Source organism: Rhinatrema bivittatum, chromosome 2, assembly GCF_901001135.1.
Source record: "Rhinatrema bivittatum chromosome 2, aRhiBiv1.1, whole genome shotgun sequence".
In the NCBI taxonomy this organism is placed as follows: domain Eukaryota; kingdom Metazoa; phylum Chordata; class Amphibia; order Gymnophiona; family Rhinatrematidae; genus Rhinatrema; species Rhinatrema bivittatum.
The window spans coordinates 46,038,120-46,064,265 of NC_042616.1; the positions used below are offsets into that span (position 1 = coordinate 46,038,120).

Below are 26,146 nucleotides of genomic sequence, written 5' to 3' on the forward strand. Positions count from 1 at the left end.
TAATAGCAGTTTATGGATTTTTCCTCTAGGAACTTATCCAAACCTTTTTTAAACCCAGTTACGCTAACTGCTATAACCACATCCTCTGGCAGTGAATTCCAGAGCTTAATTATACATTGAGTGAAAAGGAACATTCTTCGATTTGTTTTAAATGTGCTACTTGCTAACATACGTGAGTTAAATCTAATCTTGTAAATGATTAAAATTAGGAGCACAACTATGTGAGTAAGGCAGCTTTGTGCCGTTTATCCAAATACAATTTGACTTCTCTGGGTAAGTGGCGGCTGTATTTCTCCATATAACAAAAAAATAAATTGTACACACGCCATACATTACCTTAACATATAAAATTACATTCCAATCATGGGATTCATGGAAGATTCTAAAACGTTTTACAGGATCAGCATACAAATTATCTAAAAATATTGTCCCTGAGCTTTTCAAACCAGAGACGTCATATCCAGAGACATTATTCAGATCTGAAGAAGGGACTTATGTGGTCTCCATAGCTCATGTATAACATTTCTGGTTAATACTCACATTGATCCAATAAAAGCCATCCCAGCCTCAGAGAATTCAGCCCAGAAGCCCTACAGCTACTAGATCCCTGTGTTACATAGTCCAGTCACTAAACTGAAAATAAAATGCCTTTTTTTCTACCTTTGTTATCTGGGTGAGGTTTCTTTTGCATTGGTCTCTGTCTTTTTTTTTTCTGATTTCTTCTTGTCTGTCTTCTCCAAACTCCTTTCCTCGGCTCTCCTTTCCATTTTACTTACTTTCTCTCTCCTGTCCTTACCACTGCCTCCCCTCTCCTGACATTTATCTTTCTCCTTCATCTAATTCTCCATCATTTCTCTCTTTCTCTGCCTCTAAATCCCTCTCTTATCTCGCCATCGCTTCATGCTTCCTATCTGAATCTCAGCCCACCTCCCTCACTTCTCTATCCTTCATCTCTTACCCCTCCCCGGCACCCATTCTCCCTGTCCCTACACTTCACTATCCCATCTCTCCCCTTCATTGCTTCTCTCCCCTCACTGAGTTGCTCCCCTCATCAACCTCTTGCTATCTGGCTCCCTTCTTCCCAACAATTCTGCCATCACTCTCCATCATCCCACCACTCTTATCAACCATTTCATGTTCCTCACGTTTCCCCTCATGTTCTTCCATCGTCCCTGCTCTGACTCCCTCGCCCCGTTATCTCCTCTCATATTTCATCCCATCTCCCTAATCTGATTCACTCTCACCCCAATTCATCCTCTTGCATGCTCTCCCCTCTTCCCCCATATCCTCTGTGGCTATCATACCTGGTCCCCCCCCATCAGCCCTTCTGGCTCTCACATGGCAACCTCCCATCACCCCTCTTTCTTTTTCTCTCTAACCCTTCCACCTCCCGTTCGCTATCTCTGGCTCTCACCACCACCCCATCTCATCACATCTTTGGCTTTCCTTCCTCCATCACTGCTTCTGACTTTCTGACACCATCCCGCGCTTCACCATCTCAGGCTCCGTTACCCTCTCTCTCTCTCTTCACTATCTCCGGCTCACTCTTATGCACACTTCTCCATCACCATCTCTGCTCCACCCCAACATCATCTCTACTCTCTTCACCCTCCATTACCACCTATGGCTTTCTTTCACACAGATCCTCCCCTTCCAGTCCTCTCTCGCACCCCATTGTCATCATATCTTTTGCATCTCCTCCCCAGGTATTGTGCGCCCCTGGACTCCTCTTCCCATACAGGCCTTCTCCCACATGATTCTCACGTTCCCCCCTCCCCCCCCCCCCCCCCCCCCCCCCCCATACCTTGGCTCTCTCTTTCTCATCACCTCAGACAGACCAAGTGTGCATTGCTGTTTTCAGGGAGATGGGGAAGGAAACCACATTCAGCTCCCCCTTCTCATAACAACCCCCCCTCCCAGCATTCGCCTTCATCCTCGGCTCCCCAACATTCACTCCCATCCTCATCTCTCCAAGATGAGCCCCCTCCTCGCCTCCCCTAACATTCGTTTCCTCTCACGCCACCAGCATCCACCCCTCTCTTCACTCCTTTTCAGTGTTTACCTCCTCTCCCTCCCCATAAATCACTTACAGCTGCCCCAATTGTGCTCTAGGATGCTTCCCTTCCCTCCTCCCCCACTCTCCCTCGGCTGAGCCCAGAGTCCTGGGATCACAGGCAGTGGCTGCATCTGCTTTAGCTCTATTTGGGTCTGAGAGCACTCAGAGGCAAATGCAAGGCGCATAGGAATTTGGGTGAAGGGGGCATCTGTGGTAAGATCGATCGGTAAAGAGCCAGGCATTGACAGAGCGTGTAAGAAGATTCCTTTCCCTGCACATTCTGAACCTCTTTTTTCCAAGCCATGATGAACAGTTTCTTTTTTTCTGAATATCTCCCGAATTTCTGTTGTTACAAGAATTGCTATTCAGGCTTTTTCCACTATTCACCCTTCGCTGGCCAGGGTGAATCGAGTCCAAAATGCTTAGAAGGATGGAGCTTAAAGCTACCAGAACTAACTAAAAGTGTCACTCTTGTCTTGGAGTTAGTCGGTCGCTCTTGACTCGTTGCTCAGCATCGCAGTTACATTTAGATCTCTTGAAATACCTTGATGCAGAGGAGCCTGTGCTTAGCATTTTTTGGCACTCCATGGCCATTTCCACTAAATCTACTGGAGCCTGGAGATTTTGAGTCCCATTTGTCAGGATCAGAGTCTAAATGCATTATATAAAGGCATCAAAACCCCAACTCTAAATCCGCAAGAGGAAAAATACAGAGAATGAGACGATTGAATGGGATCTGAGAAGAGTGGACAACACAGGCTGTGCGGTGTCCTCTCCCTACCTGGTAGAGGAACGCAGGGGAAAGGCAATAATTGACCATTTCCTGGTGGAAGACGGGGGTGAGGCTGCCTGACATCGGGGGTACGATCCAGACCCAGTCCGAGGGGCATCCCCCACGTAGCCTGTTCTCGCTCTCCATGTGCTTAATGAAGGACTCTGTGGCTGCGTGGTGATCCACAATTGTCACTTTGGCAGCCTGGATGGGAAATACAAGCCAGAACCAGGTCAACCTTACATCAAGGGTGTATCAAATACAAAACACTCTGCATGATCGGTCAGTCAGACTGCTGGCACTTTGAGGGTAATTAGTTGGCTCTGCTTTTTTTTTCCCCAAGAAAAGCAAATCCAATCTTGATTTTAGTCCTGCCCCTCTCCCCATTGAATGCATGGACTCGTAGTTCCTACTGAATCAGCCTGTCCTGAAAAAACAACAACAACAAAAAAAAAACAGAACCAAGAGATCACCCTAAAAACAGCTCCTCTTCTAGCAATCTGATTGCTGGAATCCCATTACTGTACTGAAAATAATTGTTATTATATATATATATATGTGTGTGTGTGTGTGTGTGTGTCATTATTATTTAAGCAGTAGAGGATTATAGTAAAATATAAGACTTTGCAGTGCATCTGTTACTAATGCAAAGAGTTAGGGAGATATTCCTAACAGATTCTCTTAAGATTAAAAACTCTGGATTCAATGGCAGAGTGAATTACAGATCCAACTTCCACTTTCTATTTTCACTGCTGCCTTCTCCACCATTCGTAAGGCTACTTGCAATGTTCTGATGAGAGAAACCAGATATAAAGTATTCTGTCGGATCTACCTGTCTCAACGCCAAGCGTACTTGGCTTAAGATTGCAGACTCCGATTTATGTATTAAATGCCAAGCGGAAGTGGCGAATTTGGGTCATTCTCTTTGGAGCTGCAATTTCATCCAATCTTTTTGGAAAAAGGTTTTCTACTTTGCTGCTCGGACTTTAGATATTAAGATCCCTTTCTCTTCACATACCGTGCCGATTTGGGGATTTTCCCGGGGTCCTTCTCGGGCAACCTGAATCATAAACTCTGGCTCAATAAAATCCTTATTTTGGCAGTTACAGCTATCTTACGAGTTTGGAGACAAACTGAAGCACCCTCCATTACTCCCGCTGGAACAATTCTATCATCGCTTTATTGACTATGGAACTTCGCTCCAGCAAGCGATCTTCTCCGATGTCTAAGCGAAGGTTCAGGTTGGTGTGGGTGCCTTTTATACAGTCTTTACCACACAGGACACGTAGCCAAATTTTGAATGATTTTGACTACTGAATTCCGTTGAATATTCTCAGTAGTATATGTCCTTATTTTCGTTGTTAAACAAGACCAGCCTTCTTAGCATGGGGAGGGGGGAGGGCTGAAATTTTGGGGGTTTATATAAGCTTCTGATTTTGTACTCTTTGCAATAAGGTATGATATGTAACAGAGTAGCTTATGTATCATATATTACCGTTTATGTATATCTTGTTCTTCTATGTTTGAAAATTAATAAAACAGATTACACATTAAAAAAAAACCTCTTGATTCCAACAGCAGCACCTCTGGGACCAATGATGACCAAAGGAAAATTGGTTCTTACCTGCTAATTTTCGTTCCTGTAATAACACAGATCAGTCCAGACAAGTGGGTTTATGCATCCCTACCAGCAGATGGAGGCAGAGAACAAAACTTTGAGGCACTGCTATATAACCGAGAGTGCCACCTGCAGTTCGAGAGTGCCACCTGCAGTCCCTTAGTATTGACCTGTACCCAAGCCAAAGGGTGAACGGGGTTGGGATCCCCAGAACTGGAGCCTTCTTATATGTCCTTAAAACAAAAACAGTCTGACTGCAACATATGCTCAAACTGCAAAAAATCCTTGAAAACATGGTACACCGACTATCAGGAAATTAAGTCTTTCGGCAATGACAGGGTGAGTCTCTGGACTGATCTGTGATATTACAGGAACGAAAATTAGCAGGTAAGTACAAATTTTCCTTTCCTATTCAAACCCAGATCATTCCAGAAAACTGGGCAGGAACCCAAAAGACCCACACAAAGAACACTCTCACCAAAGGACACCTCGTCCTGCACCCAGAAATCCAAATGGTAAAGCTAGGTGAAAGTATAAAATGAGGACCACACCGTAGCCCTACAACTCTCCTGAGAAGACAACAACTGACACCCTGCCCAGAAGGCCGCCTGCGCTCTTGTAGAATGTGTCTTCAGACCCACTGGAACAGTGTGACCCTTACAAATATAAGTGGAGCAAATGGCCTCCTTCAACCAACAAAGACTCAAGACTTTAGAGATCTTATCCCCTTTCTTCGCATTACCGAGCAACATCAAAAGGTGATTTGATTGTCGAAAACTATTAGTAATCCTCAGATACCACCACAGAATCCAAAGATGCAGCTCGCTATTCTGAGGGGAATCCTCAGACCACTCCGGAAGACCGGAAGGATCCACTGTTTGATGATCATGAAAAGACACCATCTTCAGTAAGAAAGAGGGGACCATTCGCAGCGATACCCCATCATTATAGATACGCAAAAAAGGATCTTTGCAAGACAGCGCTTGTAGTTCCGAAATCCTTCTGGTCGAACAGATTGCCATGAGAAACACTGTCTTCAAAGTCAGGTCCTTCAAAGTCGCTCTTCTTAAAGGATCAAAAGAAGTGCCACAGAGCCTTTGCAGAAATAAACTGAGGTTCCAATCTGGGCATAACTTCTAAACTGGAGGGTGCAAATGCCCAACCTCCTTCACAACCCAAACCACCTCAGGATGGAAGGCCAAAAAAAAAACAAACCTCCCCAGCAACGTGTCCCTAAGGGAACCCTAGGCAAACACCTGAACGTGGAGCGAACTATAGGTCAGTGCTTAGACAACCCCTGCTGCCATAAAAAGGCTAAGATAGGAGAAATTTCCCCAGCCAGGGTATCCAATCGCTGTTGCAGACACCACAGCTCAGAAAAAAAAAATCTTCCAGGCCCTGACATATGCCAGGTACATAGAGGATCTCCGAGCTTGGAGGAGCATGGAAACAACTGGTTCTGAATAGCCTTTCAGGCACCACCGCCGCCTCTCAATGCCAAGCTGTGAGCTAGAAGTGATCCTCCCAATCCTAAAAAGATGGAACCCTGCTGGAGCAAGCCTGGAAGGTGGGCTAACCTGAGGGGTCCCTCTACTGCGAAATGTACCAGATCTGGGAACCATGGTCGCCACGGCCATTCTGGTGCCACTAGCACCAGCATCCCTGGAAATCACTCTATGTGCTGTGGAACTTGACCGACTGACCAGGAAGGGAACAGCATCTAGACCCACTGCCCTGACCTCTCTTCAGCGAATGAAAAAATCTTGCCACCTTTGTGTTGGCACGTGTCACCATGAGATCCAGCTGGGAAAATGCCTCACTGGGCTCAGATGTGATCCCAAATTCCCGGGACAATTCCCATTTTCTCGGATCCAGTTGCTATCTGCGGAAGAAATCTGCTTGCACGCTGGCTGCACCTGTGAAGTGAGAAGCTGCTCATCCCTCGAGATGGCTTTCCGCCCAAACATCTGTCAAGCTTCTAGAGCCACCACATGACTCCTCATCTCTCTTAGCGACTGCCGTCGCATTGTCTGAGAACATGTGAACCAGCCACCTGGACAAGAGCGCCTTTTGCATCGGTCTCATGTGTACGAAGGCCCATAGAGCCAAATTCAACTTGGAAGCCATGGACTCTAGGACTTGCAAATAGTCCCAAATCATTGTCACCGACAGACTAAGCAGACGCGTTACCTGCGCCTGTAACTCTGTCAATCTGACCAAGGTCAGGAACGCTCTGCCCCTCTGTGCATCAAAAAGTACCCCCAGATATACCAACGACTGGGTCGGCACTAAGTGACTATTCGCCACATCTATCACCCAACCCAGCGACCGCAAGGAGTTCAAAACTCGCTAGAGTGACCAAAGGCACTCCTCCTACGCCTTCATTGGAACAAGTCAATCATTCAGAAATGGGTGAATCCAAAATCCCTTTGCACCGTAAGACTGCCACCATCACCAACATCACTTTCGTGAAGGTTCATGGGGTTGTAGCCAAGCTGAAGGGAAGAGCCAGAACAGGAAATGCTGTCCCAGCATTACTAACCGAAGATGGTCCTTCTGATTGGAAATCTGGAGACACGCCTCTGTCAGCGGGACATCCAGAGAAAAACGCTACATAGTGTAGTCATCTCATATCATCTCCAGAACCCCCTTGATTTGTCCTCGTAAGTAGAAGGTCAATCTACCTCTGATGGTCTCCATGGAGAAGGGGGCTGGATTGGCCTCACTGCAACGCCTCATTTCCTCCAGCCCCTTGACTGGAATTATCGTGGCCAGGCCTACGTACCCCTCTGAAAGGACTGCTGCCTTCTCGAGCCTTGCGAGGAAAAAGAAGCATTAAGAATATAAGAATATAAGAAATTGCTATGCTGGGTCAGACCAAGGGTCCATCAAGCCCAGCATCCTGTTTCCAACAGAGGCCAAACCGGCCACAAGAACCTGGCAAGTACCCCAAAACTAAGTCTATTCCATGTTACAGTTGCTAGTAATAGCAGTGGCTAATTTCTAAGTCAACTTAATTAATAGCAGGTAATGGACTTCTCCTCCAAGAATTTATTCAATCCTTTTTTAAACACAGCTATACTAACTGCACTAACCACATCCTTTGGCAACAAATTCCAGAGTTTAATTGTGCGTTGAGTGAAAAAGAACTTTCTCCGATTAGTTTTAAATGTGCCACATGCTAACTTCATGGAGTGCCCCCTAGTCTTTCTATTATCCGAAAGTGTAAATAACCGATTCACATCTACCCGTTCAAGAGCTCTCATGATTTTAAACACCTCTATCATATCCCCCCTCAGCCGTCTCTTCTCAAAGCTGAACAGCCTTAACCTTTTCATCCTTTCTTCATAGGGGAGCTGTTCCATCCCCTTTATCATTTTGGTTGCCCTTCTCTGTACCTTCTCCATCGCAACTATGTGAGGATGGCATCTCCTTGCATCTCTGATACGAGAGCATGATGGAACACTTCTCTTGCCAGTCTTCCTATCCTCCAGTGTCCACAGAGCTGTGACTCGGGCCCCTCCAAGTTGTCACCGCAGAACTCATATTCCTGGTGAAGACATACTAAATCATACAGCGCATCTACCACATAGGCTTCCGTGGTTTCCAAGTGGGCTGCATGCCTAGAATCGACTGAAGAAACAGCGACCTTCTCCTGTACCTAGGAAAAGCAGGCTGGATGCATTCAGTACTGCAAATAGGCGCTGGAAGACTCAAGGCCATCAGCTTGAACCTTTTCAACCTCCGGTCCAAAGCATCCTTGAATATCACCAACCCTCTTACAAGAACGGTAGTCTTCTTGGCCACTGTCAGTAGCCTCAGGAGCTCCAAACTCTCCTCTAGCAAAGGATAAAACTTCGCCATTGCCTTCCAGAGTATCTCCCTCCCAGAGTACTAGTTTCCTCCCTATTATAGTTACAGGAACACATCTCCGGTGAACCCTGCAGCCCTTCGAGGACCAGGTCCCCTCTTCATTGTCCGAATCCTCATGCATGACCGTTGTCCACCGTTCATCCAAAACCTGAGGGATGAAAGGGTGTAGCCCTCTGTCCAGAACGAGCAAGCCTCTCTAGGGACAACCTTTTCCCACAGGAATCTCCTCTGGAACCGATTGAAGTCCTGTCCGCATCTGGAACACCATTCCTCAGATGGGCCCTGGATCCCACCCCCCAGGGTACTCCACAAGCACCTCTTGAGGAGCATCAGAATCCAAGAAGGTCCCCCCTCCTGTCCAAGAAGGTCCCCTCAACATTTCCTAAATGGCGCACCCCCAGGGGCCTACTCGGCAAAGAAAAACCCACCCGACTTCCCTGTGGGCACTTCCGCCAGGTGCCAGCCTTGTGAACCAGTGGCCCCTTTTCCTTCTGCTTCCCACCTGACCAAAAAACGCCAAATGCAGCAGCAGGGCAAAGTCCACGGAGAAGGACTTAGACTCCCTGGTGAAAACCGGCTACCATCTCCTCCACCAGCTCCCCCTACATGAACCCGGGCTTCAGAAGAAATCTGAACCCGTGGGAACTGTGGAAGTGAGGAAACTCTGGTTTCCCTAAAACATTTGGTCTCCTAACACGAGGAGACCAACATGGCCGCTGCTGATTCCATATCTATGAAGCATGTAAAGATTGGAGGAATCGCCTCCCCTCAGTCTCTGAAGATCCTCCTTCACCCCCGGAGATGCCATCGGGAAAGAGTGAGACTGCATTAAGGCGCAAACGCCTTCCACACAGGCCAGACCGAATATTTTCCATGGTCTGCAGTCAGCATTATGCTGTCATATGCTCCACACATGCACACCCCACACATCATAGCGCCTCAACGAGCCCTCCTGGACATGGTGCAGAGTGCAGCTGCAATAAGGCACGAACGCCTTCCCCTGCAGGTCTGACAGGATGTTTGCGCAGCCCATGTCATGCATTTTGCGCACTTCACACATGCATTCAGAATAGACCTCCCAGTGCCTCGCTGAGTTCTCCCAGACCCCAGGCTCAGGACCGCAGGCCCGCAGCTGAGGCTCCCGACGAGATGGAAGCCCTCTTACCTTTGCTGATCCTGCGGAGGTTCCCACCTCTGCAGATGGTGCAGAGGGAGCGAGAACAAGCCTAGCATACAAGAGCTTGCAGGTCCTGTCTGCCGCCACTCGTGATTTCAGCACCATCCCCAAAGCGGGAAGCAAACATGGCTCAAGTGCACGGGAAAGCAAAAGTCAGGCCGCACCCAATATGGCTAAAAACGCAGCTCCGCTCAGCCGCCCCGTCCGAGCGGCACACAGGAAACCCTGAGGCCGCACCTGCAGCAGATACGCTGCACCCCGCCGCCATGCCACCCCAAGCGATGCCGAAAAACAACCTGCCTTTGATCCCTGGGAGCCCGGGGAAAGGGGCAAGTAAGCAAGTTTCCCCTCTGGGGAAAAAACTGCAAGTCCTCAGCTTCTTTTTCCTGCCAACCCCGGCAGCACCAGCTGCCAAATCGCCATGGTCGCCAAGCCACCAAACACAGTCTCCTGATCAAGATTCTCTTTCTTTTTTTTTAAAAACTTAATTGAAAAATAACAAAAGGATTCCTTACCTGATCCGAAAACCCTGGCTCGCAGGAAGAGACCTCAGAGGGCAAGAGGCTATCAAGGTCTTCGGAAGCAGCGGGTGAGCACAGACAGAGGTTTCCAACCCCCCCCGGATGCCCAGCTCAACCCGAGGGATGGTCCACAAAGGTACCTAGCACCTCGGGGAGCCCAAACTCAAACTTCTCCAAGCCAATCTCCTTTTATTTATTTATGTATTTGTTTGTGTGTTTGTTTGTAGAGGTTTGCACCTCTACCATCTGCTGGAGACAGAAATATTGGGGGACTGCAGGCGGCACTCTCTGTTAGGTAGCAGTGCCTCAATGTTTTTAGTTCTCTGCCTCCATCTGCTGGCAGGGATGCATAAACCCACTTGTCTGGACTGATCTGGGGATGAACAGGAACCTTCCCGCATTTTGGTTTAAAAAAACTGCCTGTCCCTGTAAAAAGCCAAACTGAATGTGTTCCAATGGAGTGCTATGGCACCTGACATCTCTCTTTTTCATTACGTGTCCCAAACTGTGCCCCAAATTAGGATTTCAAGGCTGTGCAGTACAAGGAGCAGCATAGAAAGAGGACATTCTTGCAATCGGTTACTGAAAGGTTTCTTGTTTTCTGGGTTTTGCTTTTTTTTTTTTTGTTGTAGCTGTCTGGGGAAACCAGGAAAGAAGATTAGTAAGAACTCAAATGTTGATGAACAGGAACCAAATGAGATATAAGAGAGCGTGGGACGCAGGATTAGATAACAAATTATTTGCTTTGGTGCGCAGTCTGTGCCTTTGTTTACTGGGAAAGCACAAAATATATCCCGGCAGAGGTGAGGTGAATAAAGTCATTTGTAAGTCACCCAGCTGAAAAGGCACTCAGGTCTACAATACAATAATGACTGCAGGCCAAACTGCTGGTAAAAGCAATGCAGATGGCTGACAAAGCTGCCGAAAGTTACCAGCTCGCCAGAGCAAGACTGAATCCGTACGGTGCAGGTAAAAGCATGCTCAGCTCTATACAGTAAAAGTGCCAGCAAGGCCTGCCTTGGTACTGGTTAGCGTTCCCCCCCCCCCCCCCCAAAGTGCACATCAGCTGCAGGGGTTCCTTTTACCTGGAAGCTATGGAGAACGGCGATGTTGATTTCCACAGCCGCTTTGTCTTTCCATAGCGAGGAGGTCTTTCTGGTGTCCAGGCCCATCCGCGCTGCCACCTCCTGGGAATTCAACACAGACATGGCGGGGGGAGGACTTTGTGACTGGAGTGTTGTGCATGCAACCTGCTTGGATGCATTATTAAAACGAAACTAATCACATATACTATTGATTAATGAGATGGAAGCTATCTGAGTCTGCGCTAGCCTTAGGCTGGCAGAATTTGATGACGGCAAGGCCTCATTCAGTCTACAAATTATTCAATTTATGCCCATTATTCTATTAATTTTATACTGCATAGTGCACACAGCCCTGGGGCAAGGTAAATACAGCCACCAACAAAAGAATGCATACAATTAATGACTAATGTAAAGATAAGGGACGTTCCTTCTCCAAAGAGCTGATAGTGGCTAGAAAGGTTGACACACAAGAGATATTAGGTTGGGGTGTGGTAGTAAATAGTGAAGAAATGGGTATTGTCAGATGGGTGAGAGCCTTGTAGCGTTGCTACTAGAAATCATCTTTTTTCTTTAATTTTTTGTAAATTACATTTTATTCAAAATTTGCGAGCCAGGTACAAATAATGTGATCTAGCAAAATGTCCTCTAACAGTATCTTGAGCATCATTACATTAAACACTAACTATAAGAAGATTTGCTTTAAGACACAGGTACAATAATTCTTTTTCAGTCAACATATTCTGTGCTAACAAGAGTCGCTTATATTAACCTGAGTGACATCAATTTGAAGTCGCTTAACTCAACTTCTCTGTTTGCTGTCCAGCAAGACGGCACAGCTAGCACTCTCTCATAAGTCAATCCACTCTAATAAAATGCATTCTCCTGCAGGATGTGGAGACGGAGGCTAGCAAACACAAAGGGAAGGGAGCTCCAGGGGCAGGAGACAGTAGAGGGAAAGGCCAGCCTGCCAGAGTGAGCCATGGGGCATTACGAAAAGAGGAAAAGAGGCCTGTACAGAATGCATACTGCATGAGAGGGTTTAGTGAGAAATGAGGAAAGGGGGCCATGTCTTTCAATATTGTACTGTTCAGTGACTGAGTCTCTCTGGTCTGGCTTGGATAAAGAAAGTGGCTGAGTACGTTATCAGCAGGAAAACAGAGCAGCTGCCAATGGAAAATCAAAGTCTCTAGCTTTCCAATTGGTGGAGATATATGCTCAACTAAAGTCATGATGTGCTCAAAGGAAATTTGGATGATAAGTTTTGAGGATAAATAGCCAGATATGCAGGAAGAAGGCAAGAGAAGGCCCAACAGCGCATTGTAGGTCTTGGACCTATCAAAGAATGGGTGACGCCTACAAAACATGCAGTAACATCAAACAGGAGTTAAATTACAAAGGGAATATTCAACCATACGTCTGGAAACCTGAAGACAAAGCAATGGGAGATGTAAAGATAGTGTATACCCAAACAGAAGAAGCTAGTACAGTAGCCAACCTTACAATGATAGACTTAAACATAATATCCAGTTAAAACAACAGAAGCAACAATAAGTTAAATGACAGAAGACAGTAACCTTCTAAATAAGAGAAGAATGCAGGCATTAAACAGCCAAAAATTGGAAAAATCTAGGATGATGGGCAATCAGTATTATAAGATTCCAAGACAACAGCCAAGAGAACCATTCAAGACATTAACCACCCAATGACAAATAATAAAATACCTGAAGGCAAGAATCAAGCAAATATTTCAAGATGATATAGAACCCATTAAATGAAGACTGGAAGAGATTATAGAAAGCCATAATCATCGCACATCACAATTTTGAATTTAACAACCCCAAACAGTACCAATGGACCATCTTATCCTATTGTGGAGCATCTAGGTTGGCAACTTAGCATGGTGTCAAGAGCACACAGTCAGGCCTGGATTTGTCAATAGGTGCACTAGGCCTAGGGTGGAAAAAATCGGAGAGGGGGGGGGGGGGGGCGGGGAGGATTGCAGGCCAGATGAAGATTTGCTGCCTCCCAGTTATGCTGAGACTCACCCAACAGAGAATAGCCTTCTTCTGCTCAAGCCCCTCCCCTCCCAGTGTAGAGAACAGGAAGGGATGGGTGAGGTTGAAAGGGACAAAGAAAAACTGCTCTGCTCCTTATTCCAGATCCTACCCTACTGTCCTGTACAGGGAACAGGCAGAGAGGGGTAAGGCCCGAGCACACAGCAGGAAGCAAAGAAAAGCCACTCTGCTCCCTAATCCCTAATGTCCTGTCATCTGGGGGACATGAGGGGAGAAGGTGCCTTAGATTTTCTGCTCTCTTGTCCCTTGCCTGAAGGGAGAGGGAGCAACACCACCAACAGTGCCTAGGGTAGCAAAATCCTAAATTTGTCACTGCACACAGCTTTGAACGCTGATCCGTTGTTAGTGTTTGACAGTGGCGTAGCTAGACAATTTGGCGCCCGGGGCAAGAGACTTCTTCGGCGCCCCCTCCCTCCATCAATGATTTGCATTGAAATTGGTGCTATTTTTCTGCAGAGCCAGGCGTTTTGGCACCCCCTTAGACCCGGCACATATGCTCAGTGTGCATGGAGTTTATACAGTGTCTAATTAGCATACATGGCTATTATTACATCCCGTACTTCCACAAGTTTTTGCAGGATGCGCACAAAAAAAATCCACGCAGAAAAATCAGCAGTCTTATTACATTGGCCTGTCAGATAGCAGCATCACCCCGCCCCCATTAGACCTTTTGAAAGATAAGAGAAACACGATAGTGGCGCATGTGATCACCGTGGAAGTCTCCAAGATCCCAGTCCAGCTCAGTTCACAGATATACTGATTTCCCCACTGCCAGCGGCTAACACACAACATTCAGTGTCTGACCTGCATTCAGTACGCAGTGCTGCAGGGGCCCTCCACGGCCACACGCCTTCTTCCTGTACCACCCCCCTTTCCTTTTGGCCGCTACAAAGAGGAGTGCAGTTCTGCAACAACGCTGCTGGACTCCTCTCGTTTGACTAACAGGGAAAGCTCCCATAAGAAAGGCGGCGCCACCACCGCCTCAGTCAAAACAGAAACCAAGCTCGAATGAGCTTCCGCCCGCCGCGGTCCACTCCAAGCAAGTCCACTCGCCGTCTCCTGGGAAACACCTCTGACTGCCGGCCGGCTCCGCCAATCAGAGGGCAGCAGCAGCGAAGACAGATGAGAGACTGCCGCCAATAGGGGACACACGCGAGCGAGGTTGGGGAGGCTTCGCGACCAGTTTTTCTCGGCTACAGTCTGTGCGTGCTGGCGATGGGAACGATTGGGGTTCCTTCCAGTTGTGCGCGACGAGCTATGGTAAACTGCTGCCACGAGGCGGTGCGCGTGGGAATGGAAAAAGTTGGTCGGAGAGCATAACAGGAGCTTTGTGATTCCTAGAGCGTATCCCTCACGCGTTTTGGCGTCCCCTTAGACCCGGCGCGGCCGCCCACCCCTCGCTACGCCACTGGTGTTTGAGGTAGTTGTGGGTGGATCCTTGGGCCGGTGGCAGATGACCATGCCCCCGGGGGAAGATCCCAAGAGGGACCACCGGTCAGGCTCAGAGTATGGAGACAGACACACACTAGATCTTTTATTAAACAGTATATGGAACCACCAGAAGTGGCAGTAGTGAGCTGGAAGCGCCCAGCTGGGCTGTAGTCCCTCAGATACTGGAACAGCGATCCCAGGATGGTAGAGCTGTAGAGAAACTAAGTATAGTGAGCAGGCAGAGTATGCAGAGTTCAGGAACAGAACCTTGATGGTATCACTCACACAATAGTCTCTTAGAAGCAGCCCAGGAGCTGGAATGGATTAGGCCCTCGAGAAGCGAGTACCTGGTTCCAGGGAAAGCTCTGAGAGAGAGATGGTAGCTCACTGGTGTTGTAGGCAGTGATGACTTCCTGGCAGAAGTGGTATCCAGTAGCAAGTCCAGGAACAAGGGCCCTCGAGGAGCAAGTACCGGTTCCAGACTGCGATCTGAAAAGCAAAAGAGAAAGCGAGGCCCCCGAGGAGCGGGTACCCCTGGTAAGTCCGAGGAGGCAGAATAGCAAGGTATGAGGAGAGAAAATCCCATCCGCCGATACCTGGAGGAAAGCCCTTCCTAACTCGATACGTTAGCATTTTCAGAGACCTTAAATATCTAGTGCAGATGACGTCACCTCAGGAGGTTCACGCCAATGCTGGTACTTGAGTCGGGGCTGCGCACGCCCTTAGGCTGCTGGGAACATGGTGGTGTGCAGCGTCTAACCAGTTCGGGAACGCCGGAGGAGAGCGGCAAGAGGATGCCGCGGCAGCCAAACTTCCAACAGGCAAAGAGAGAGTTGCCAAAGAGGTACGGTGGGCATAATGGAGACGTCGGGCAGCTGCGGTCGCAACAGTACCCCCCTTCAAAGGGCGATTTCCTCTTTGGATACCAGGCTTGGGTTTTGGAGAATGCGCGAGGTGGAACTGACGAAGCATCTCTTTGTCCAGAATATTGGTCTGAGGCTCCCAAGAGTTTTCTTTGGGGCCGAAACCTTCCCACTTTAGAAGGTATTCAAAAGTATTGCCTCTTTTACGAACATCCAGGACCTCTTCGACTTTGAATTCTAAGTTGTCTTCTGCATTGATGACAGGTGGATCTTGAGGTTTGGAAGAAAATTCGCTGAGTTTGAGTGGTTTCAGAAGTGAAACGTGGAAAGCGTTATGGATGTTGAGACCAGGTGGTAGCTTGAGACGTAGGTGACTTTGCCAATACGTTGAAGGACTGAGAATGGTCCCACGTAGCGAGGAGCAAACCGAGAGGAGGGTAGTTTAAGTCAGAGGTGCTTGGTTGACAACCAGACTTGTCTCCTGGTTTGAAGACTGGGGCTTGCGAATGGTGCGCATTGTAGTAGCACGGTCACTCGCTTTGATCAGCATGTCCTTTGTCCAAATCCACAGTTTATGGATATCATCAGCAGTGGATTGAGCTGCTGGAGACGCCACAGAGAGTTTCAGTGGAAGTGGCAGTGGCAGTGTTGGAGAACTCCATAAACCACTTCAAATGGTGACAATCCAGTAGAAACTGCTGGATGAGAGTTGATGGCGAATTCAGCCCATGGAAGCAATTCGGCCCAGTTGTTATGTGACATAGGCTCGAATGAACTGCTTCATGGTACGATTCATCCGTTCCGTTTGGCCATTCGACTGCGGATGGTAGGCTGAAGTATAGTCTAGAGTGATGTTGAACAACTTGCACAAGGCCTTCCAGAATTGTGCCGTGAATTGGGACCCACAGTCAGATATGATGTGAGAAGGTAGTCCGTGGAGGTGGAATATGTGCTTTATGAAGAGCTTAGCAAGCTCCAAGGCTGAGGGTATGCCAGGAAGTGTGCCATCTTGCTAAATCGATCCACAGTCACCCAGATGGTGTTCATTCCTCCAGAAGTAGGTAAATCAACTACAAAGTCAGTAGCGATGTGCGACCAGGGCCAATCCGGAACTGGCAGTGGTTGCATCTGACCCCACGGTTGTCCAGAAGCAGGTTTGTTCTTAGCACAATTGGTGCAGGATGCCACGTAGGAATAGGTATCCTTTTTCATAGTAGGCCCCCAATATAGCTCCTGTATCTTGAGCAGGGTACGGCGTTGGCCAGGATGGCCAGCCAGCTTGGAATCGTGTGCCCAAAAAAGCACTTTCTTCCTGAGTCTTTTTGGAACGATAGTTTTACACCAGTGGGCACAGACTGGGTAGATGCCAAGAGGATTTTCTTCGGATCAATAATGTGCTGTGGCTCATCAGGCACATCCTCCGAGTGAAAAGAACACGACAGAGCATCTGCTCTGGTGTTTCTATCTCCAGGGCGAAACTTGAGCATGAAGTCGAACCTATTAAAAAATAGGGACCATCTGGCCTGTCTGTAATTCAGGCGTTGTGCGTGGAGGAGATACTCTAGATTTTTATGATCCGTGAATACGGTTATTTGATGTTGAGCGCCTTCGAGCCAAGGCGCCATTCCTCGAATGTAAGCTTTATTGCCAAGTGCTCTTTATCGCCGATCCCATAGTTTTTCTCGGCAGGAGAAAATCTTCGTGAGAAGAAAGAACAGGGACGTAAGGCTTTCGAGTCTCCTGTTTGGCTTAACACAGCCCCTACAACCACATCTGAAGCATCAACCTCGACGATAAAGAGCTTTTTGGGGTCTGGATGCTGCAAGCACGGTTCCGTGGAGAAGGCAGTCTTCAATTTCTCGAATGCGGAAATGGCTTCTGCTGACCATTTTGAAGTGTTGACACCCTTGCGGGTCATCGCAGTTAAGGGTACTGTTAAAGAAGAGTAGCTCTTTATGATGCTTTGATAATAGTTGGTGAACCCCAGGAATCTCCTTAAAGCCTTCAAGCTGGTAGGTCAGGACCAATTCTTGATACTTTAAACCTTGTGAGGGTCCATTTGGAAGGCTTCTTTTATTTATTTATTTATTTAAAATCTTTTCTATACCGTCGCTAAGTTATATACCATCGCAACAGTTTACATGTAGGCACATATTTAATGCAAGTAAAAGTGTAGTATAGTACATTCTAACAGGTGCCGTCAAAGGTTCGGTTACAATATATCATTAGACAAAATAATTTTTAGAGAAGTGGGTCATGACCGAGTGTACTGAAAGTACTTTTACGGGTAAATTTATTATACATAGTGTTATCAATATGCTAGTTGTGATGTGGGGATCATAGACTACTCTACTGTATTGTCATAAGTACTGTGTGTCGGTGTTTATCTGCTTATTCCTGAATAATTTCTATTCTCCCGTCTTCTTGACACGATGTAGCCTAGAAAAGGCACTGAGTCTTTGTGAAATTCACACTTAGAGAGTTTGGCGTACAGCCGGTGTTCACGAAGACAGTGGAGTACTTGCTTGACGTCTGCAATGTGGGTGTCCAAATCCTGGGAGAAGATGAGTATATCGTCCAGGTAGACTACCACGTTCTTATACAGCAGATCCCGCAAGATGTCATTCATCATATTTTGGAAAATGGCGAGTGCATTGCACAACCCGAACGGCATTACAAGATACTCGAAGTGGCCGTCTCGCATATTGAAGGCTGTTTTCCATTCATTGCCGCTCCGAATGCGAATGAGGTTGTAGGCCCCCTTCAGGTCAAGCTTTGAAAATATCCTGGCCCCTTGCAGTCGGTCAAACAGCTCCAAGATTAACAGCAAGGGGTAACGGTCTTTGATCGTGATTTCATTTAGACCTCGGTAATTGATACATGGATGTAGGGTACTGTCCTTCTTCCCCACAAAGAAAAAGCCTGCGCCGGCTGGTGACTTTGATGGTCGGATAAAGCCCTTCTGGAGATTTTCTTCAATGTATTCCGACATTGCTTTATTCTCGAGAGCTGAATGTTGGTGTTTGAGGTAGTTGTGGGTGGATCCTTGGGCCGGTGGCAGATGACCACGCCCCCGGGGGAAGATCCCGAGAGGGACCACTGGTCAGGCTCAGAGTATGGAGACAGACACACACTAGTTCTTTTATTAAACAGTATATTGAACCACCAGAGGTGGCAGTAGTGAGCTGGAAGTGCCCGGCAGGGCTGTAGTCCCTCAGATACTGGAACAGCGATCCTGGATAACTGAGCTATAGAGAAACTGAATATAGTGAATAGGCAGGGTATGCAGAGTTCAGGAACAGAGCCTTGATGGTAACACTCACACAATAGTCTCCAGAAGTAGTCCAGGTTTTGGAATGAGTTAGGCCCTCGAGGAGCGAGTACCTGGTTCCAGGGAAAGCTCTGAGAGAGAGAAGGTAACTCACTGGTGTGGTAGGCAGCGATGACTTCCAGGCAGAATAAATATTCAGCAACCAGTCCGGGAACAAGGGCCCTTGAGGAGCGAGTACCGGTTCCTGACTGTGACCTGAAAAACAAAGAGAAAGCAAGGCCCCCGAGGAGCGGGTACCCCTGGTAAGTCCAAGGAGGCAGAGTAGTTTGGAAAGAGCAAAACTGGTCTATAACCAACTCCTTGCTAACTCGATCAGTTAGTGATTTCTAAGACCTTATATATCCGGAACGGATGACGTCATCTCAGGGGGACACCCCTGAGGTTTGCGCCATTGCTGGTACATCAGTTGGGGCCACACCGCGCGCGCGCACCCTTAGGCTCTTGTGAATCATGGCGGATTGCAGCGTCGAGCTGCTCCAGGGAAGCCAGAGGGAGTCGGCAGAATGACGCTGCAGCAGCCAACCTTCCATTCGAGCAAGAGGGAGTCGCCAAGGAGATAAGGAGGGCAGAGTGGAGATGTCGAGCAGCGAAGGTCGCAACACAGAGAGGGTACACTCTTTCCTTCGGTGGATCAGTGTTGGGCTTCAGTCTTATGGCACAGTCATAGGGTCTATGTGGAGGAAGAATGTCAGCCGCTTCTTTGGAGAATACATCCCTGAAGGATGCGTATTGGGGCGGCAGCCCTGGCATCACTGGAGTCGCAGGCATGCACATTATAGGCGAAATCTCCTGAAGACACTTCCCATGACATTCTGGGCCCCAACGGGAGAGATCCAAGGTTGCCCAGTCAAATTGGGGTTGGTGCACTTGTAACCAGGGTAACCCCAGGACAATAGGGTGCATGGCCTTTTCCAATACAAAGAAGGAGAGCGATTCTGTATGGAGAGCTCCGGTGCGGAGAGTAACTGGTCACCTGGTAAGGGTTCTCCACGAACTGAGGATAACAGTAGTGGCTCTTTCAACTTGATGAGGGGGATCCTCAAATATTCCTCTAGTCGTCTGAGAATGAAGTTGCCTCCTGCCCCTGAGTCCACCAGGGCAGGGGTCTGAACTGTGATTGGTCCGTAGGTCAAGGAGACTAGAAGAGAAAGCGGAGGAGAAGTCACAGTATGGCCTAAGAATGGACCTTCTGCAGGACTTAGGCCCTGTCCGATCTCTGGACGAATAGGACATGTAGAGACATCACGGCCATACTGACCACAGTACATGCAAAGGCCGCACTTCTTCCAGAGTCTTCTTTCTTTGGAAGTTAAATGTCCATGACCAAGTTGCATCGGTTCATCTTTATCTGCAGCAAGAATTACTGGAACCATCCGAGGTGTGGATATAGAACTAGCCTGTTTCAACCCAGGTAACACCTTAGGCCAGTGTTCCTTCCCCTTGTCCCGGAGCCGGTGATCAATCCGAGTGGCCAAGGCTACTAATTCATCCAGCGAGTCAGGTGTTTCACAAGCAGCCAGCTCGTCCTTCAAACGGGTATCCAGGCCTCTGCTAAAGAGTGTCTTGAGACATTCGGGGTCCCAGCGAAGTTCTGCCACAAGAGTTTTGAACTCGATGGCAAATTCAGCCAATGATCTGCTGCCTTGCTTCAATTCCACCAAAGCAGAACCGGCTACAGCAGTTCGAGCAGGGTCATTGAAAACAGATTTAAACAAGTCCATAAATCCTTCTATGTCCTGCAAAATGGAGTCCTTGTGCTCCCACAAGGTAGATGCCCAAGACAAGGCCCTACCATCCAGGTATGAAAGGATGTAGGTGGTCTTGGAAAGAGCCATAGGAAAAAAAGTTGGCTATAAGGCAAAGTGCATGCAGCACTGGTTTAAGAAGCCCCGGGCCTTCTGAATTTCACCAGAAAAGCGGACTGGATCCGCCAGTGGTACAGCGGTTTTTAAAGTTACCTCCTGTAACTGACCTTCAAGGTTGGAAGCTGTGCCTTGAACCTTCTGTGTGTGTAGCTGATGAAACGCTGAAGTAAGTTTCTCCAAGGCGTCTTGCTGCTCCACAATGCGCTGGGCCAGGCCCAGTATGCTCTGCAAGGCATTGAGTTGTGCCGGATTCATGGAGTTAGCAATCTGTTAGTGTTTGAGGTAGTTGTGAGTGGATCCTTGGGCCGGTGGCAGATGACCATACCCCCGGAGGGAAGATCCCGAGAGGGACCACCGGTCAGGCTCAGAGTATGGAGACAGACACACACTAGTTCTTTTATTAAACACTACTGCCAGAGGTGGCAGTAGTGAGCTGGAAGCGCCCGGCTGGGCTGTAGTCCCTCAGATACTGGAACAGCGATCCCAGGATGGTAAAGCTGTAGAGAAACTAAGTATAGTGAGCAGGCAGAGTATGCAGAGTTCAGGAACAGAACCTTGATGGTAACACTCACACAATAGTCTCTTAGAAGCAGCCCAGGAGCTGGAATGGAATAGGCCCTCGAGGAGCGAGTACCTGGTTCCAGGGAAAGCTGGTAACTCACTGGTGTTGTAGGCAGTGATAATTTCCTGACAGGGCCTAAGTCCTGCAGAAGGTCCAGTAGTAAGTCCGGAACAAGGGCCCTCGAGGAGCGAGTACCGGTTCCAGACTGCGATCTGAAAAGCAAAGGAGAAAGCGAGGCCCCCGAGGAGTGGGTACCCCTGGTAAGTCCGAGGAGGCAGAGTAGCAAGGTATGCGGAGAGCGAATCCCATCCGCCGATACCTGGAGGAAAGCCCTTGCTAACTCGATACGTTAGCGTTTTCAGAGACCTTAAATATCTAGTGCGGATGACGTCACCTCAGGGGGACGTCCCTGAGGTTCGCGCCAATGCGCGCGCCCTTAGGCGGCTGGGAATATGGCGGTGTGCAGCGTCTAGCCGGTCCGGGGACGCTGGAGGAGAGCGGCAAGAGGACGCCGCGGCAGCCAAACTTCCAACAGGCAAAGAGGGAGTCGCCAAAGAGGTAAGGTGGGCATAGTGGAGACATCGGGCAGCGACAGTCACAACATCCGTCCATCACGCTGTGACCTTGAACAAGCCACTTAATCTCTCTGTGCTCAAAATTCACAACAGTAGAGGACACTGTAACCATATGAATTATCTTGTACAGCACTGTGTACACTTATGATTCTATATAAATAAAAAAAAATGCTATGATTATTATTTTTGGGGGTATAAACAACCAACAAGAATATCTTTAAAACCCCCCTGAACCATTTTAGACGTTACTTACTTCTGCGATGTTGTACCTGTGGGAATCGCATAAATTCCTCATACCGATTTCAGTGCCCATGTACCAGCCGTTAAAGGGGGCAGCAGGAAACTCCAGTCCCCCGATCTCCAGAAGCAGATTTGAGACAGCAGGCAAGGCGTACCACTTTAGATTTAGGTCGGCAAACCACTCAAATCTATGGAAGATGCAGGAAAAAAGCAGAAAGAAGATTAGCCCCAGCTCCTAAACTGACTTACAGAAGAAAAAGGTCAGATATTCTGAGAGTGTTTAGAGAATTAATAATATCCCACACGGGCTTTTCTTTTTTGAAATTTGTTTTAGGATAAAATGTTCGAAGCATCTGCCCTGCAGACTTCCTGGGGGGGACATGGGAATTCCTTGGGAAGCTCTTAATGTCAGGGGCACAGAGTAATTACAGTAAACTGAAGAAGTCCTCAATGCTCAGCGCACCCGGAGGTTCAGAGGGTTTCACCAGAGAAAGGTTCCGAAGGCTTGATTTATTCTCGGACTTAACCCTCTGAATGTCTGATCTGGTCAAGAGGTTCTCTGTGAAATAACTTCTTGAAGATAACAACCACCAGTCTTCTTTCACACTGCAAATGTTGAGTGTTGGAGAGAAGCGTGCTTAGAGAAAAATGAAGGATGCTGAAGGGAGATATTTTTAGGGGCGGATTTTTAAAAAGATTTACGTGGCTAACTTCAGTAGTTAGCTGGTTAAAACTTAACTGGCTAAAAATGTCTCCTCTTTGGTAGGTTAAATTTCTCCAGATAAATGTTTAAAAAAAAAAAAAAAAAAAAAGGGATGGCACCACAGACATTCCCAGGTAGGTTTAAGATTTAGAAAGTTAGCAAGTTACCATGGAGGATTATGGTTTATGATTGTGACAAGTTGAGCTGTTCGTATTTCAATTATTGTTGTTATGTTCATTATAAAAGCAATAAAAATTATAAATTTAAGAAAAAAAAAGTTAGCAAGTATTTTCAGTGCTAACCAGCTAAATTCAGCTGGCAAACTCCAGTCAAACACATAGCCCTAAATCTAGCCAGATGAGTTTTGAGTGCTGGAGGTGCCTGTTATGTAGAGCATTGGATTATAAGAACAGAAGAAGAGCCATGTTGGGTCACCACATCTCAAAAAGGATACAGCTGCACTGGAGAAGGTACAGAGAAGGGCGACCAAAATGATAAGGGGCATGGAACGGCTCCCCTATGAGGAAAGACAAAAGAAGTTAGGGCTGTTCAGCTTGGAGAAGAGACGACTGAGGGGGGATATGATAGAAGTCTACAAAATCATGAAAGGACTTGAACAAGTTAATGTAAATTGGTTATTTTCTCTCTCAGGTAATAGAAGGACCAGGGGGCACTCCATGAAGTTAGCAAGTAGCTCATTTAAAACAAATCGAAGGAAATTCTTTTTCACTCAGCGCATAGTTAAGCTCTGGAATTCATTACCAGAGGATGTGGCTACAGCAGTAACCAGTTAGTGTAACTGGGTTTGAAAAAGGTTTGGTTAAGTTCCCAGAGGATAAATCCATAAACTGCTATTATGGTAATTAATAAGCAATAGTAGCTTGTGATTTATCTAATGTTTGGGTACTTGCCAGGTACTTGTGACTTGGATTGGTCATTGCTGGAAACAGGATGCTGGGCTTGATGGACCCTTGGTCTGACCCAGTATGGCATTTCTTATGATCTTATGTTAATGGTCCATCAAGCCCAGCATCCTATTGCCAATCCGGGTCATCAGGGAGAACCTGGCAAGTCCCAAAGAGTACATCCAGTTCCTTGCTGCTCACTCATATGGATAAGTGGTGGCTTTTTCCAGAGTCCACCTGGATAATAATCGCTTTTGGACTTTTTCCTCAGCAACTTGTCCAATCCCCTTTTAAACTCAGCAATGTTAGATGCCATGACCACATCCTCTAGCAACAAATTCCACAGCTCGATTGTGCAAATGGGAAAAAAAAATACTTTCTCTACTTTGTTTTAAATCTGCTACCTGCTAGTTTCATGCAATGTCCCCCTAGTAGGGGTGTGCATTCGGATTGACTGCATTAGTAAAACGCAACTCATATTTTTTTTTTACTTAAAAAATTGATTCGACATAAACGATCGGATTTCCCACATATCGAACATAGATATGTTCGATATGTGGGAAATCGCGATTGTTGAGCCAAAATAAAAATATAAACCCCCTCACCCTCCTTAATCCCCCCCCCGACTTACCACAACTCCCTGGTGATGGAGCGAGGAGTGAGGACGCCATTTCTGCAATCCTTGGCGAGAAGCATGTGACGTCGGCGGCACGTCGAGTGACGCCGGCGTCACGTGATTCCCGGCTCGTTCGCGCCGGACGGCTCGTTCGGCCCAAAAAGAACTTTTGGCCAGCTTGGGGGGGCCTCCTGACCCCCTCACATGCTTCTCGCCAAGGATTGCAGAAATGGCGTCCTCACTCCTCGCTCCATCACCAGGGAGTTGTGGTAAGTCTGGGGGGGGATTAAGGAGGGTGAGGGGGTTTAAATTTTTTTTTTGCACATATGTACATATACCCAACTCATTGGATTTTTTTTATGTCCATATTGGCCGCAAGTGGGACCCCCTTTCGGACATAAAAAATATGAACATAAAATTTTGCTCTGCACATCCCTACCCCCTAGTCTTAGCACACTTTGAAAGGGTCAATAACCGCTCTCTGTTTACCTGTTCCACTCCACTCGTGATTTTATAAACATCTTTCATATCCCCTCTCAGTCATTTCTTCTCCAGGCTGAAGAGCCCTAACCTGTTAAGCCTTTCCTGATAGTGGAGCTGTTCCATCCCCTTCATTTGCCCTTCTCTGAATTTCTACATCTTTCATGAGATGGGGCAACCATCACTGCACACAGTATGTAAAGGGCAGTCGGACCATAGATTGATACAGAGATATACGACGGGAAGTATTCAGAAAGGAACGGACTAACATTCTATTTGCCGCCGCACACTGAGCCAAAGATTTCAACATATTGTGCAAAAGTGCTCCAAGGTCCTGGGTGCTGGCTCCTCACACACACACACCCCAGCGTCATGCACTCGTGGCTGGGATTATTTTTCCCTATGTGCATCACTTTGCACTTGTGCAAACTGAACTTCAGCTGTCATTTAGAGGCCTGAGTTTCAAAGGGACTTACATCCATAAAATTCAATTTTGTGAGTGCAAGTGGCACTTTGAGAATCAGGGGTGGGTGTGAGTGAGTGTGTGTGTGTGTGTGTGTGTGTGTAAAAGTACAATTAATTTTGCATGTACTTTTACCCGCATTAGGAAGAGACAATCTTGGGGAGCAGAGTCGGGATGGGGAAAGCATTTATGCACATACTTTCCATTTTCGAAAGTATGAGGGTAAAGGGACGTACAGGAAGTTACGCCTGCTCGGGACCAGAGGTGACCGTCCGGGCGAGTACGACTGTGCGGGCTGGGACAACCAACGGATTCTCAAAGCGGACTTATGCGCAGACGTTAGCCCTACCCGGGTCGTTTGAAAATTACACCCCCCCCCAGATGATGCCCAGTTACCAGGTCTTGCAAAGTCCTTCTGCTATTCCTCACAGTCTGCCCCTGTGTGTTTTAACTACTTTTGAATATTTTTGTATCAATTGCAAATCTGGTCACTTCACTACTGCCTCTCTTTTCCAGATCGTTAATGAATAAGTTAAACCCCCCCACCAGTCCCAGTACAAATCCCTGGGGCACTCCATTTTATACCTTTGTCCACTGGGGAAACTGACCATTTAGTCCTACGCTTTTCTTTGCTGTTTTTTTAACCGATCAAACCACAGAGAGCAATGCCTCCTATCCCATGACTTTTTTTAGTTTTTTGTTTTTGGTTTTTTTTTTTGTGGAGTCTCTCATGAGGGACTTTACCAGGCGCCTTCTGGAAATCCAAGTGCACTACGAGGTAGATATTCAGCGCCACTTTGCCGGATAAGTTGCGATTTATTCTGCTAAATGGCAGCAGCTGAATATCTGTGCGGGATCAACAGCCACCACTTAAGCCACATAACTACTTATCCAGCTAAACAGTTGGCTGGCTAAGGGTGAGTGGGGCCAGGCTG

General features: G+C 47.4%; 1 protein-coding gene across 2 annotated transcripts in view; it reads right to left on the reverse strand.

Annotated features, from left to right (window-relative positions):
* Positions 1-26,146, reverse strand: part of NOS3 (nitric oxide synthase 3) — a 204,451-nt gene that overhangs the window by 130,389 nt on the left and 47,916 nt on the right. For both annotated transcript variants that reach the window (XM_029587976.1, XM_029587975.1), the window contains exons 8-10: positions 22,058-22,232; positions 11,103-11,204; positions 2,838-3,032 (exon numbers count right to left, since the gene is read on the reverse strand). In XM_029587976.1, coding sequence (XP_029443836.1) covers positions 2,838-3,032; positions 11,103-11,204; positions 22,058-22,232 — 472 coding nt within the window. The remainder of the gene's footprint in view (positions 1-2,837; positions 3,033-11,102; positions 11,205-22,057; positions 22,233-26,146) is intronic.